Here is a 15,383-nt window from a genome sequence, read left to right on the forward strand (position 1 = left end):
GGGAGGGGGTCATCATAGCTCTATATGCACTAAACGTACAGAACTTATGGTTAGGTTGCTACATAGAACCTATTGCACCCCGGTATTTTACTATGCTATACATTTATTTCCAGATAACAGATGTTGGAGGGGATGCAGGGAAATATGTACATACTATCATATGTGGTGGCAGTGCCAGGGAGTTCACTTTTTCTGCCAGCTTGACACACAAGAAATAGCTGAGATATTGGGTTTTCAGGTTCAAATACTGAAATTTACAGGTCTCCTTGGGAGATGGGCTGGGTCATCGATCCTGGCAAAATTCAGGCCACTAGTGGGTCAGCTTTTACTGGCGGCCCGATTCACAATCACCACTTTTTGGAAGAGTAATCCCCACGTTGATCACTGGTGCCTTCAGGTGCGGAAGTGGTGGACCTTGAGTGTCTACGATATGCACTTCAGAATGAAAGTTTTAAGTATGAGAAGATATGGGGTATTTATCTGTCCAGCAAGTCTGTGTATAATATCTCTCTCTCATTCTAGTACTGTATAGAACCAGAGGACACTGTTTGCTGTTAGTTCAATATTTATTGTATGCCAACAAAACTTTAAAATAAAGAGTTCTAAAAAAAAAAAAGCAAACAGAAGTTAGGATTTATCAGGAAAGGAATTATGAATAAAATGGTTATTGGCAAAATACCTTTATATCGCTCCGTGGTGAGAATGCACCTTGAGGACTGTGTGCAGTTCTGATTGCAGCATCTCAAAAAATATATAGTTGCACGGGAAAAGATACAGAGAAGGGTGACTAAAATGATAAAGGGACTGGAACAGAGGAAAGGCTAAAGAGATTAGGGCTATTCAGCTTGGAGAAGAGACAGCTGAGGGGGGATATGATAGAGATCTATAAATTCTTAAGAGGACTAGAACAGGTAAGTGTGGATCAGTTATTAATATTTACTCTTTCAGATAATAGAAGGACTAGAGGGCACTCCATGTAGTTAGCAAGTAGCACATTTAAAACAAATCAGAGAAAATTATTTTTCACTTAATGCAGAATTAACTCTGGAATTCATTGCTGGAGGATGTGCTTAAGGCATTTAGCATAGCTGGATTTAAAAAAGGTTTGGACCAGTTTCTGGAGAAGAAGTTCATAAACTAATGTAATAGGGGTACCCCCCCCCAAAAAAAAAAAAAAAAAAAGGAAAACAATTGTTTACCTAGGTCCTGGAACCTGGTTATAAGTCCCAGAAGCACTGGAAAGCAGGCTGATGTTGTGGGGAGCAGTAAGGGATTAGTAGCACTACCCAACTTTGTAAACAGCTCAGAATTCATAAAAGGAAAGCTGCTACCTAGGGAGCCAAGATGGCTTGGGTGCTTTCAGCCCAGTGGCATCATTACAGAGAGACAGTTTAGAATTTGCAGAGAGCTGAGCTGCAGTGCCACAGAGAGGGAGCACTATGCTAGTGCTTCTCTCCCAAAGAAAAAAAATGTGCTCAAGATACAAAATACAATCAAATACACAATGGAGGATTGTTTGAATAGTGCCTAATTATTTAAGAAGCAGCAAAGGTAAGGTTTAGCATAGGTAAATGTAATTGTAACGATAGCTGACTGCAGTAAATCAGTGTCAGCATTGATAGTTTTGATGAATGAAAAGGGTAAATATTTATGGAGATTGCTTATGACAGAAAGTGAACATTCCAGGGAGAAAACACATGAGACTCCCAGAAACTCCTCTTCCAAAGGAAAGCTTTAAGTGGAACCATTTACTCTGAGTCATCTAGTGTATTCTAAACTGGAAACATTTCTACTGGTTTTGGAGAAATTCTGAAAAAGGAATTTCTTTGGCAAAAGGGCTCAGGAGAGAACGTGGACTGAGAAAAAGATTGAATGATATTAGTGAGTACTAACCAGTGAATTTTTAAAAATGGAGTACAGTAAATCTAAAACACTTTCGGCACCTAAACAGAAAAGTGGATGATATTTCCTCAGAGAAAGAGAGAGAAAGAAGGGGAGCATAAGTACCTAAGTGAGATGAGATCCCATAATCAAGATATAAATCAGTCATACACTATTGTTCCTGATCAGCTTTAATTATGGAAAATACAATTCTCCTTTGTTTTCTATAGTTAGCTGTATTAGTTCAATAAGCTGTGATAGACATAACATTTTAGGGAACACAAATAGTAGCCAGAATAACTGTTGGAGCCAGGGAGTCAGATTTTCTTATTGATTTTTGTAAAGTTAGGTAGTAGGTGCGGAGTGACAAGAGTCAAGAGGAGTTGCCCATGCACCCAAGCAGCATACTCAAAGAATGCCAGACAAATTCAAAGAAGAGAAAAAGCTAAGGGGCCGATTTTAAATTTTGCGCACATGGGGTACATTTGTGCGCACTACCCGGCGCACACAAATGTAAACCTGATTTTATAACATGCGCACGCTGCCACAAGCATGTTATAAAATCCGGGGTTGGCGCGCGCAAGGGGGTGCACACTTGTGTATCTTGCGTGCGCCAAGCCCTAGGGGAGGCCCGATGGCTTTCCCCGTTCCCTCCAAGGCCACTCCGAAATCGGAGCGGCCTTGGAGGGAACTTTTTTTTTGGTCCCCCCCACCTTTCCCTCCCTTCCCTTATCTAACCACCCCCCAGCCCTACCTAAATCCCCCCCCCCCAACTTGTTTCGTAGAGTTATGCCTGCCTGCAGGCATAACTTGCGCACGCCGGCTCGCTAGGCCCTGACACAGGCCATTATGTCGGGGCACTCGGCCACACCCACGGACATGCTCCCAGACTGGCCACGCCCATGGCCCCGCCCCTGGACCGCCCATTTTTCGCAGCCCCGGGACATACACACATCCCGGGGCTTGAGCGCACTGCCGAGCCTATGCAAATAGGCTCAGCATGCGCAGGGGTAAGTTTTTCGGGGGTTACGCATGTATCTTATGCGCGAAACCTTTGAAAATCTACACCTAAGTGTACACACCAGAGAAACACACAGGCCTATGTGCAAATGACAACTGAGGACAGTGAAAGAAAAAGAAAAAAAATAGGAAAGTAAAACACACAAAGAGAGAGAGATAGACAGTAAAAAGAAAAGATATAAAAGAGAAACATACTTACCAAGGAAAGCTCTTGAAGACAGCATACACACTCTCTTGCAACCTAGGGAGACATAAATATAACACAAAGAATCAATTCCTAGAGTTACATTAAAGAGACAAACATAAAGTGAAACAAAAGTTGCAACTAACAGAATGTATACTTACCTAACTGTGATATTTGATAGAATCCTGGAACTCCAGAGTTCTTTACTCTGAGTTCTAGGAGTTGTAGGGTCTAGGGCAAAAGAAGGAAAAATTATAGAGTTTATTGTTATGTCTGCATTGAAAAAGTATTGTATTAATAGTAGTATTTGTTCAAAACATATGACCTTTTTACATAAAATTATTTATTTAGATGGTGCCGGCCATCCATTGCTCCTATCATGTGACAGAGGCCAGCCAATGGCACCGATAGCTCCTGTCACATGGTAAGGGCAAAGGGCCATCGGTGCCATTTTGATTACTGGCAGCCAATGGCCCGAGAGCAGGAGATAGCTCCCAGGACCCCTGCTGGACCACCAGGGACTTTCGGTAAGTTGGAACTTGCATGCATACTTTCTGATTCTGAAAAGTATTTGTGTAATAGAGAGTATAGATGAGCTTCGTTTTTTTCTACCGGGTCGTTTTTTGAGTTGGATGCTTTGAGCTAAAGTTCGTTTTTCCTCGGTTAGCCTTTGACCTACTATGTCACAGGGGCTACCGGTGCCATTGGTCAGCCCCTGTCACATGGCCATCGGCACCATCTTGTACTCCTACCATGTGACAGGGGCTGACCAATGGCACTGGTAGCCCCTGTGACATAGTAATGGCAAAGGCTATCGGTGCCATTTTGATTATTGGCAGCCGATGGCCCAAGAGCAGGAGATCGCTCCCAGGACCCCTGCTGGACCACTAGGGACTTTCGGTAAGTCTTGGGGGGTCAGTCGGGCAAGTCTTAGGGGGTCAGGAAGGTGGGGGGTTGCAATTAATTAAATTTGAAGGGTTGGGTTTTTTTTGGGGGGGGGGTTACAACCCCCTTTGTAATTTGGGGTGGGTTTCGGGCTTCGTTTCAGGAAGGTAGATGAAATAAAATCAGCGGACCGATAACGAAGGCAGAACCAAAAGGTTCAGCTGAATCACATCTCTATAAGAGATGTGCATTTGTTTATGACGGATTAGGCAATTTCAATTAAATTGCCTAATTCGTCGTGGTAGGGGACCCCGCCCCCGAAACAGATTTTCCCCGAACTATGAGAAAAATGTGTTTTTTGGGTTTGTACGGGGGGGGGGGGGCACATTTTATTTTTTTAAATAAAAAAACATCCCAAGCATTAAAATTTACAATAATACATTAAATACAACCCCCCACCATCCCGATCCCTCCCCAAGATTTACTAACATCCCTGGTGGTCCAGCGGGGTGCATCCATTGCTCCTACTATGTGACAGGGGCTGACCAATGGCACCGGTAGCCCCTGTGACATAGTATGGGCAAAGGCTATCGACGCCAATTTGATTACTGGCAGCTGACAGTGAGATCGCTCCCAGACCCCTGCTGGACCACAGGAGTGTCCCCCAAGACTTGCCAAAAGTCCCTGGTGGTCCAGCGGGGGACCGGGAGCGATCTCCTGCACTCGGGCCGTCGGCTGCCAGTAATCAAAATGGCACCGATAGCCTTTGCCCATACTATGTCACAGGGGCTACCGGTGCCATTGGTCAGCCCCTGTCACGTGGTAGGAGCAATGGATGGCGCCGATGGCCATGTGACAGGGGCTGACCAATGGCACCGGTAGCCCCTGTGACATAGTAGGTCAAAGGCTAACCGAGGAAAAATGAACTTTATCCTAAAGCGTCCGACTCAAAAAAAAAATGAAGCTCATCTCTACTCTCTATTATTTGACAAAGTTCCTCATGAGAGGCTTCTAGGAAAAGTAAAAAGTCATGGGATAGGTGGCGATGTCCTTTCGTGGATTGCAAACTGGCTAAAAGACAGGAAACAGAGAGTAGGATTAAATGGACAATTTTCTCAGTGGAAGGGAGTGGACAGTGGAGTGCCTCAGGGATCTGTATTGGGACCCTTACTTTTCAATATATTTATAAATGATCTGGAAAGAAATATGACGAGTGAGATAATCAAATTTGCAGATGACACAAAATTGTTCGGAGTAGTTAAAGCACAAGCAGATTGTGATAAATTGCAGGAAGACCTTGTGAGGCTGGAAAATTGGGCATCCAAATGGCAGATGAAATTTAATGTGGATAAGTGCAAGGTAATGCATATAGGGAAAAATAACCCATGCTATAATTACACAATGTTAGGTTCCATATTAGGTGCTACAACCCAAGAAAGAGATCTAGGTGTCATAATGGATAACACATTGAAATCGTCGGTTCAGTGTGCTGCGGCAGTCAAAAAAGCAAACAGAATGTTGGGACTTATTAGAAAGGGAATGGTGAATAAAACGGAAAATGTCATAATGCCTCTGTATCGCTCCATGGTGAGACCACACCTTGAATACTGTGTACAGTTCTGGTCGCCGCATCTCAAAAAAGATATAATTGCGATGGAGAAGGTACAGAGAAGGGCTACCAAAATGATAAGGGGAATGGAACAGCTTCCCTACGAGGAAAGACTAAAGAGGTTAGGACTTTTCAGCTTGGAGAAGAGACGACTGAGGGGGGATATGATAGAGGTGTTTAAAATCATGAGAGGTCTAGAACGGGTAGATGTGAATCGGTTATTTACTCTTTCAGATAGTAGAAAGACTAGGGGGCACTCCATGAAGTTAGCATGGGGCACATTTAAAACTAATCGGAGAAAGTTCTTTTTTACTCAACACACAATTAAACTCTGGAATTTGTTACCAGGGGATGTGGTCAGTGCACTTAGTATAGCTGTGTTTAAAAAAGGATTGGATAAGTTCTTGGAGGAGAAGTCCATTACCTGCTATTAAGTTCACTTAGAGAATAGCCACTGCCATTAGCAACAGTAACATGGAATAGGCTTAGTTTTTGGGTACTTGCCAGGTTGTTATGACCTGGATTGGCCACTGTTGGAAACAGGATGCTGGGCTTGATGGACCCTTGGTCTGACCCAGTATGGCATTTTCTTATGTTCTTATGTTCTTATTACACATATACTTTTCAGAATCAGAAAGTATGCACGCAAGTTCCAACTCTGCCCCCTCTTTCTGTCAGGAAATACCTCTCTCCATTTCACACGTAAGGATGTGTAACGTGAATTACATGTGTACTTTTATGGACACTGAGTTCGGGTCAGTTTTAGAACAGTCATTACACACTTAGGGGGTCATTTTCAAAGGAGTTACGCATGTAAATGTGACATACTATCGTAGCAATTTTCAAAAGCTATTTACTCATGTAAAGTGCACTTACTTGAGTAAATCCTATGGACAATTCAATGGCATATATTGTAGCAATTTTGAAAAGCCCACTTACTTGAGTAAAGTGTATTTACTCGAGCAAAAACCAGTAAATGCTTTTTAAAATCAGGCCCATACAGCCATGTTTTATACACATAAATGGCTTTGAAAATCAGGCTCTAAAAGGTTATTATAACCTTTAAAAACTCCACAGTTTTTTCAATTAATTGAGCAGAAAATTTGCTTGCCTCCTTGCATGGTTTGCTGGTTTTGTAGTTCCAAACCTAGAAAGAGGAACAGAAATATATTTTATTCTTTTGGACATGGTCTCTTACCCTTGCAAAAAAGATAGCCTTTTTGAGATTTTTGTTCTATTAGATGTGTCTTACATGCTGATCAGCTATACAGTTTGGGGCGGATTTTAAGAGCCCTGCTCACCTAAATCCGCCCAAATCCGGGCGGATTTAGGCGAGCAGGGCCCTGCGCGCCGGTGAGCCTATTTTACATAGGCCTACCGGCGCGCGCAGAGCCCCGGGACTCGCGTAAGTTCCGGGGTTTTCTGAGGGGGGCGTGTCGGGGGCGGGCCCGAACTGTGCGGCGTTTTTGGGGCGTGTCGGGAGCGTTCCGGGGGTGGGCCGGGGGCGTGGCTACGGCCCGGGGCGGTCTGGGGGTGTGGCCGCGCCCTCCGGACCCGCCCCCAGGTCGCGTCCCGGCGCGCTAGCGGCCCGCTGGCACGCAGGGATTTACGTCTCCCTCCGGGAGGCGTAAATCCCCCGACAAAGGTAAGGGGGGGGGTTTAGACAGGGCCGGGCGGGTGGGTTAGGTAGGGGAAGGGAGGGGAAGGTGAGGGGAGGGCAAAAGAAAGTTCCCTCCGAGGCCGCTCCGATTTCGGAGCGGCCTCGGAGGGAACGGGGGTAGGCTGCGCGGCTCAGCGCATGCCGGCTATACAGAATCCATAGCCTTGCGCGCGCCGATCCAGGATTTTAGCGGCTACGCGCGTATCTACTAAAATCCCGCGTACTTTTGCTGGCGCCTGATGCGCCAGCAAAAGTACGCCAAATCGCGCGGTTTGAAAATCTACCCCTTTGAGCTCTTCTTCACCGGGAAGCTCTACTTTCCCTTGCGGTGATATCAAACTGAGCATGCTCACTAGCTCCAAAATATCACTAAAGGAAAGCAGAAAGGCAGGTGAAGGATGCCGGGGGGGGGGGGGGGGGGGGTGTCAGTAAATTGACAGAATTGGATGCTACTCCGTGGGCTCTGCCCTTCTACATAATTTAATGGGTATTAAATAGAGCTCTTACCTTAAAGATCCCAAGTGGCAATTGAGGGGGGCCTCCAATCTCTCAGAGGGAAAATTTCAAAGCCATTTATATGGATAAATTGATGGTTTGAAAATTGCCTAGTTTAAATGTATTCAAAGGTTCATGCACTGTTTCTCAATGACGGTAACTTTCAAACTGGCATGCGGGTGCTCTTTGGTGCATGCATACACAGCCATTTTATAACAGGCACGCCTATATGCATGCCTGTTCTAAAATAGCCGGACCCCGTACATATGTGCACCCAGTTTTAGGTGGGCATTCACCTATGTGCGTAAATCCCACGTCTACCGCATAGGTTGGGGAATTATAAAAGGGCTGCACATCCACGCCATTTCCAGTTTCACCAGTTTGTCCACCAATTCACCCAGTTTAGGTCCTCCAAACCCGATTTGATAGTCTGCACTCCCCCTAGTTACCCCAGACCCTTAAATCACCACCTCAGTTATGGCTAGTTTATCATTTTTTTTTAACTTACACCTCTTCCACAGCAGAAGTAAATGTACGTACCACTGAACCTGCGCATGCACCCAGGCGCGTGAGTATTTAGGGGCACATCTCTTGGTCACACCCCAAAATGCCTATGCCCTGCCCAGACTATGCCCGCACCCTGTTCCTTTTTCAAAACGTTTGAGATGTGCATGCCCTGGGAGATACGCATGGATCTGGGCGGCTTTTACAATGTGGTCGGCGCACGCCAGCCCAACTTGTGTGTGTATCCCCCGATTGGTGCGGGCACCAGGCTTTTAAAATTCACCTTAATACTGTCAGCTGTATTTTCTGGGAGGCATTCCAGAGGGTGTGTTTGGGGCAGAAAGTAAAAGTACACATAAAAGGTGAATTTTCAAAAGGAGTCACACATGTAAATGTAACTATTATCATAGTAATTTTCAAAAGCCATTTACGCAAGTAAAGTGCCCTTGTGCGAGCAAATCCTATGGACAATTCAATGGCATACATTGTAGCAATTCTCAAAAGCCCACTTACTCAAGTAAAGTGCATTTCCTTGAGTAAAACCTGGCTTTTCATATGTAAATGCTTTTTGAAATCAGGCCTATAGATTGCACTTTCAAATGCATGTGCATAGTTTTCCAGCAAACGTACCCATGCCAGTTTTCAAAGGGAAAATACATAATATGCACTTTCCCAAAGTTGGCGCAATATCTGCTGGTAAAACGTACCTGTGAACTTTGCTCCAGTTTGAAAATTGCCTACTCTTTCTCTGGTTAGGTATTAAAGCTCTTTAAAAACTTATATTCTACAGGACACAAATTTCTGATTTTTTTTCCCCGAAGTAAAGCTCTTCCTCACATTATTAAGGTATATGAGGCCTTTTTATTGCTGCAAAGTTTTGCCGCAGGTGTTCATTGGAGTAATACAGTTAATTTCCTGTATAACTACTATATAATAAAGTATTTTCTTTCTTGTGTTTAAACTAGTAGTTAATTTTCTATCGCTGATACATTACACTTTGAAAGTAAAATTGAATTTAGTGCTTGTATTTTTCAAATGGTATACATTTTCAATGGGGATGTAAGAAATAGTGAGAAAAAAATATATATAGTATTTTATTTTTACATATTTGAGGTTTTGGTACATTTGAAACAGGTCATGCCAATTTGTCTTGCACAGGAATAGCTGGATGGTGTGCTATTTTAATGATAGAAAACTAAATCTGCCTCATGGTGGCGCTGTTTATTCTTAACACAGAATATCATGCCTGTGTCTCTCAAGAACTAGAAGCCCGATGCGGCAAAACTGCATTTATATGTGTTTCTGCATGTGCCGTTTGAGTTCCGTGAAATGAGCCATTTGCAGGAGGAGGTAGTTCCAAGGAATGATAGTTATGGTGACACATTGACAAGCCGTAATGGCGGTATACCTACAATTTGTTGTAGACTTAAGCTCGGCCTTAAAAAGTAAGGCTTACTGCTTGGCAGCAGGGTGTAATTACCAAAACAAAGAGAAACAGATACCGTATGTCATTCCCTGGTAACGACCTCAACATTTTCTTGCCCAGTTATCTGTAACAAAAAGCCACGTAAATGGTCAGACAGCACTTAAATAGAGCACTACAGAAAGACCCTGCCCCCCCCCCACCACCACCACCACCACACAGATACAACAGCAACTTGGTGTCACAAACTTATTCCAACCAATTGACTAGAAATGACAGGGAATAATGTGAGGTTATCTTTGGCAGGGAGATGTGTGTATGGAATATCACCAGTGGACAGTGCATTGAGAATGCGATGCTTCCTTATAGGCATACATCAATCTCTGTAAGTATTGTGCCTTTTTATTTAGTCATTTTTTTCCAGCATTTCAATATTTTACACTCTGTGTCACCTTTGATACCCATTCTTTATAGAAATGTATGACATTGCTCTTTGTTTCAAGTCAGCATTGGGTTTAGCAGCTTTAATTGTTCATTCATTTAACAAACTTTACTGCTAATAGAAACATGCTTACTTCCAAAGGTTTATGTGCTTATTGGGAAAATACATTTTAAAACAAATCCAGCCTGATTACACTTGCTTTTCTGTTTAGTGCAAAGTAGAGCATTCTGTCTTACTTCAAAGCACCACCTTACAAGAGCCCTCCCCCCCCCAAAAAAAAATTGCCCCCCCCTGACTACTCCTTCCCTTCCTTTCCCTCCCCCTCCCTGTCCCCTAGTTGAATACCCATGCCCTCCCATCCGTAGCCCATGAGTGGGGATCGGTGGACTGCCCCTGTTCCCCTTATGCGATTATTCACTTTTTATGTTTTAGTTCTATCTGTTGACAATGTTGTGTATCCATTGTTTTCTATTAATAAAAATTGTCAATTATAAAAAAAAAAGCACCACCTTACATCATTATATCCTAATGCCATATCTGTATTAATAAGCTCAGCTAATGAGGACCAGTCTTTTATATACTCTGCACATGAAACTGAACTTGTATAACTAAATTTGTATTGTTTTTCCAGAGGTCTTAGTTTTAGCATTACATGTACACACATGTACATGTAATGGAATCATTTGATTTGTGTCTAGGAGCTGAAACAGTAAATTCAGAAGGAGAAGAACATGAGTAGTCAAAAGCTTTATTTGAAAAATTAAAAAAAAGTAATCAGATTACTAGACAATCTGGTAAGCAGATACATTTTGGTTTAATTGTAACTGCAAAATGCTAAAATAATTTCCCTCCTCACTTACTTTCAAAATAAAATGTTATAGTTGTAAGAAAAAAAAATCAGACTGACCACTTTATTTTTCTTCCATAGACCCTTGCACAAAACAAAGCGTCATTGTAAAATTTCACTCCGGGCTCAATTATTCAAATTTGGTGCTTAGAAAATGTGTGGGGACAAGTTTTCAGCTGCTTTAGCGAATAAAAACATCCAGCTTCCCATGCTAATGCAACCGTTTGCTCAGGGGGTCAATGCCTGATAATCTATGGGTTCTTTAGAACGTGGTTGATCAGGTGATGTCGTGGCTTGTTTTTTGTTTACCAGCAAAGTATTTGCAGGCTGCTCCACAGGTGCAACATGAGTGTAGGATTTAATTATCTGTGCTGACCATAGTAGGGTCTACTCCAACATTCCAGTTCACAGTTCACCTTTGCCTCTAGGATGGGTTTAACGTGGAGCATTGGGATCACAAGTCTCAATCTAACAAATCATTGATACATCTTATTCAGATATGCTACTTAGAGCAAAGCTCTGGGATTTTAAAGTGTGTAGCTTCTCCCCATCTTATCTAAGGGAAGTATCTTCTGACTCATTCTCTACCGAATGCTTCTATTTCTTAAAATGTTCTTCCTAGTGAATCCTTCTTTTGACACCATATAGAAGGGTTTTATATTCTCCTTATTGACTGGAAACTCTCATAGATGGGATTCCATACTTCTCCCAAGAGCTCATGGCTTCACCAGGAATTTGGCATCCTCTTTCCAGCCATTTTTTCCAGTGAGTTCTCTGACTTTCAGGACAGCTCTATTCATTGCGTTGCCTTGAGTCTTCTTGCAGGGGCAATTGTTCAATGGAATAAATAAACAAATAAATAAATAAGCCTCTTTTATATAATAAACCTGCTTCACCCATTGAGCTCCAGTTCATGAATGACTGAACTGAACACATTTCCTTCTACAGTATGCTCACAATACCACTAAGGCTGAAAACAATGTTTCTGAGACATTCCGAGTGCTATAAAAGTCCTCATGTCTGAATCCTCAGGACTTTGTTCCTCTTCCAGTCATAAATACAGTCCATTAGAGCATCCTATGCTAATCACTATATCAGATTTCTGAATCTCTTCCCTTCTATAGCAAGATTTAATTTCTTACTGATTCACTAATTAGGTAAAATGGTAATTCCTTGCATCCTTATTCAGTTAATGCTGCCTCTCCTTCAATTAATACCACCTTCCTTGATTCTTCTCAGTGAGGGACTTGCTGTCTTCACTGTTATGTCAAAGCCTGTGTTTGTCTGTACTTTTGGTTCTTCTGTCAATCTTGACTAGATTGTAAGCTCCAAGAAGCAAAGATTCTAGTATATGTGTCTGCAAAGTGTGCGGACACCCGGCAGAGCTAAACAAATAATCATAAACTTCACCAATTCGAGATGGCCCCACCCTCCTGCCTTCCCTTAAGCCTTCCCAGCCCCCTACCCCCAACCACACTTATCCCTTATATATGGGACTGCAATGCAGAAAGGGGTAGAAGCAATCCTCAGTCATTTAGATCCCACCAGCTCCCAGTTAAAAATATGGCATCAGCTTCAAGGCCAGCCGGCATTTTTAAAACCAGGAGCTGGTGGATGAGGAGCAACTGGGGATTGCTGTAGCTCTTTTCTACGTTAGAGAACCATGTGGAAGAAGCGTCTCGGGGGTGGGGTGGAACAATTTCTTATTGCTTTTTTCTGTTTTTGAGGAGAGGTTAATTTAATATATATTTTAGTTCAGCAAATGCAACAAAATGAAATAAAACATTTTAACCAACCAAAACCTGATTGAGCTACCTTCCAATAATGAAAGCAAAGAAACAAAACAATATTTTTTCCATGCACATATATCAATAGAGTAGCACTGGTGGGGGTACCATATGTTACGGTCGTGGACCCTTGGATCAGTTGAGATGGTAAATGGAATCCTGTGGGAACCCACAGGAGGCGTCACAGCCAGGAGGCAGCGCTGAAGAGACTCTGAAGAGGCTTCACCACTGGAAGCCTGAGGTCACCCCAAGAGGGGCCCGTAGGGACCCGGACCTCTTGAACTTAGGTGGGACCCTATGCGATCAAGGATCCAGGAGGTGGCCGAATAGATGGACGAAGGGCGGCTGGACCCAGGTAACTGAAGAGTCTTCACCTTCGGAAGCCCGCGGCTTCCCTGGGAGGAGCCCATGAGAGCCCAAGCCACTGGGACTTAGGAGAAGCCTCTGGGCCAGCAAGTACTGGATACCTGAGGTGGTGGAAGAAGCCGAAGTCGGAGTCCAAGAGCGAAGCTGGGTCAGAAGCCAGAAGTCAGAGATCCAAACCAAAGCCAGGGATGAAAGCTGAAGACAGAGTCGTGGGACGAAGGGAGCTGGGTCTGAAGCCAGGAATCAGAAGTCAATGCCAAAACCAGGAGCAGAAGCTGAGAACGTAACCAGAAGACGAAGCCGAGTCAGATGTCAGAAGTCAGAAGTCTAAACCAAACCTGAAGCAGAGCCGAAGACGAAGTCAAGAACAAGCCAGGTCAGGAGCCAGAAGAGAGGATGATCAGGACACACTGCAGCAACTAATAACTCAGGGAAACTGAGGAACCTCGCTGCAAGGCAAAGGCTTGACCAAGCTGCAGGGTTTAAATACCCTGCAGCATGTGATGTCATCTGGAGGCCATCCCTTTGATTTCCCGTGCTGGCCCCTTTAAGAGCAGAGCCCCCGCACACCCGTGCACCTAGGGGGTGGGGCCCAGCACGTCGGGTCGGTGGCATCTCCCTCGCGAAGGGAGAGCCACGGTGGCTGCCATGTCGGGCCTGGACGGCCGAAGATGAGTCCGTGCAGGCCGGGACAGCCCTGAGGTAGGAGGAGGGACTGGGGCACAGCCCAGTCTCATAACAGTACCCCCCCTCCTATGCCCCCTCCCTGGAGGCCTGGATCTACCTGGATGATTTATTTAAATTAAATTTATTTAAATTAAATAAATAAGTGGAACTGACAAAGGAGGGATTTGTCCAGGATATGGGAAAAGGGCTCCCAGGAGTTCTCCTCCGGGCCATACCCCTCCCACAAGAGGAGGTACTCCCACCGGCGACGGTGGAACCGGACGTCCTTTACTGTATAGGTGATGTTGGTTTCGACCTCAGGGATGGTAGGTTCCAGAGGTTTACCATGAAAGGTGGAGAGCACCACAGGTTTAAGCAGTGACACATGGAACACGTTGTGGATTCTCAGGGTAGACGGCAGCAGTAACCGGTAGGAGACTGCCCCTACTCGCTCCACTACCGGGAATGGACCAATGTACCTGGGGGCTAGGCGCATAGAGGGAGTCCATAGGTGGATGTTCCTGATACTCAGCCATACTTTCTGCCCTGGGAGGAAGGAAGGAGCAGGTCATCGTGACCCGTCAGCATATCTTTTAGCCTTGGCCGCCATCAGACGAAGCTTCTCCTGGGTAGCGTTCCAGAGGTTGTGCAACTGTCATGCCGTGAGTTGGACTGCCAGATATGGAACCGTCAAAGGCAATGGCAGGGGAGGTCTTAGGGTCTTCCCATAGACCAGCTGGAACGGGGAGTGGTTGGTCGCAGAGTGCTTGTGATGATTATAAGAGAACTCTGCCCATGGTAGCAAGGAGACCCAATCATCCTGGAGGTCCCCCACGAAGGACCGGAGGAATGCTTTTAAAGTCCTATTGGTGTATTCAGCTTGCCCATTGGCCTGGGTATGGAAGGCAGTTGTTAAGTCAAGCTGCACGCCAAACTTCCTGCAAAGGGCCTTCCAGTATTTTGCAGTAAACTGTGGACCACAATCAGAGGTTATGTGCAAAGGAATGCCATGGAGGCGGAAGATGTGTTGCATAAAGAGGGTAGCTAGTTCTGGTGCCGAAGGCAATTTAGCGAGAGGCACGAAGTGAGCCATCTTCGAGAAGCAGTCAACCATGACCCAAATTACTGTCTTCCCATCTGAAACTGGCAAATCCACAATAAAGTCGGTGGAAATATGGGTCCAGGGCTCGGTAGGTATGGGCAGTGGCTGCAGAAGCCCCCAGGGGCATCCGTGCAAGGGTTTCTGCCAGGCACAGGTAGGACATGACTGGACATAGAGTCGGTCATCCCTCTTGAGCTGTGGCCACCAATAGAATTCAGACTGAAGGTCCAGAGTCCTGGCTATTCCTGGATGTCCAGCGGTCAAGGAGTCATGCACCCACGCAAAGACTCTCCGGCGGGAACGAGAGGGCACCACAGTCTTCCCCACGGGAGCCACCTCGGATGCCGCCAGAAGAACCTTGGCCGGGTCCAGGATGTACTGAGGTGGGTTGGTGATATCTTCTGTCTCTGTCGTGCGGGAGGGAACATCCGCTCGAACGTTCTTAGAGGCTGGTTGGTAACGGAGGAGAAAATTAAAATGGCTGAAGAAAAGCGACCAGCACGCCTGCCGGG

The 15,383-nt window shown here is 44.8% G+C and overlaps 1 protein-coding gene across 1 annotated transcript in view; it reads left to right on the forward strand.

Moving 5' to 3' along the window:
• The window catches only part of WDR72 (WD repeat domain 72), a 340,497-nt gene that overhangs the window by 66,771 nt on the left and 258,343 nt on the right, over positions 1-15,383 (forward strand). Inside the window, exon 4 of the mRNA XM_029574500.1 lies at positions 9,968-10,046. Coding sequence (XP_029430360.1) covers positions 9,968-10,046 — 79 coding nt within the window. The remainder of the gene's footprint in view (positions 1-9,967; positions 10,047-15,383) is intronic.

Source organism: Rhinatrema bivittatum, chromosome 13 (genome assembly GCF_901001135.1).
Source record: "Rhinatrema bivittatum chromosome 13, aRhiBiv1.1, whole genome shotgun sequence".
Classification (NCBI taxonomy): domain Eukaryota; kingdom Metazoa; phylum Chordata; class Amphibia; order Gymnophiona; family Rhinatrematidae; genus Rhinatrema; species Rhinatrema bivittatum.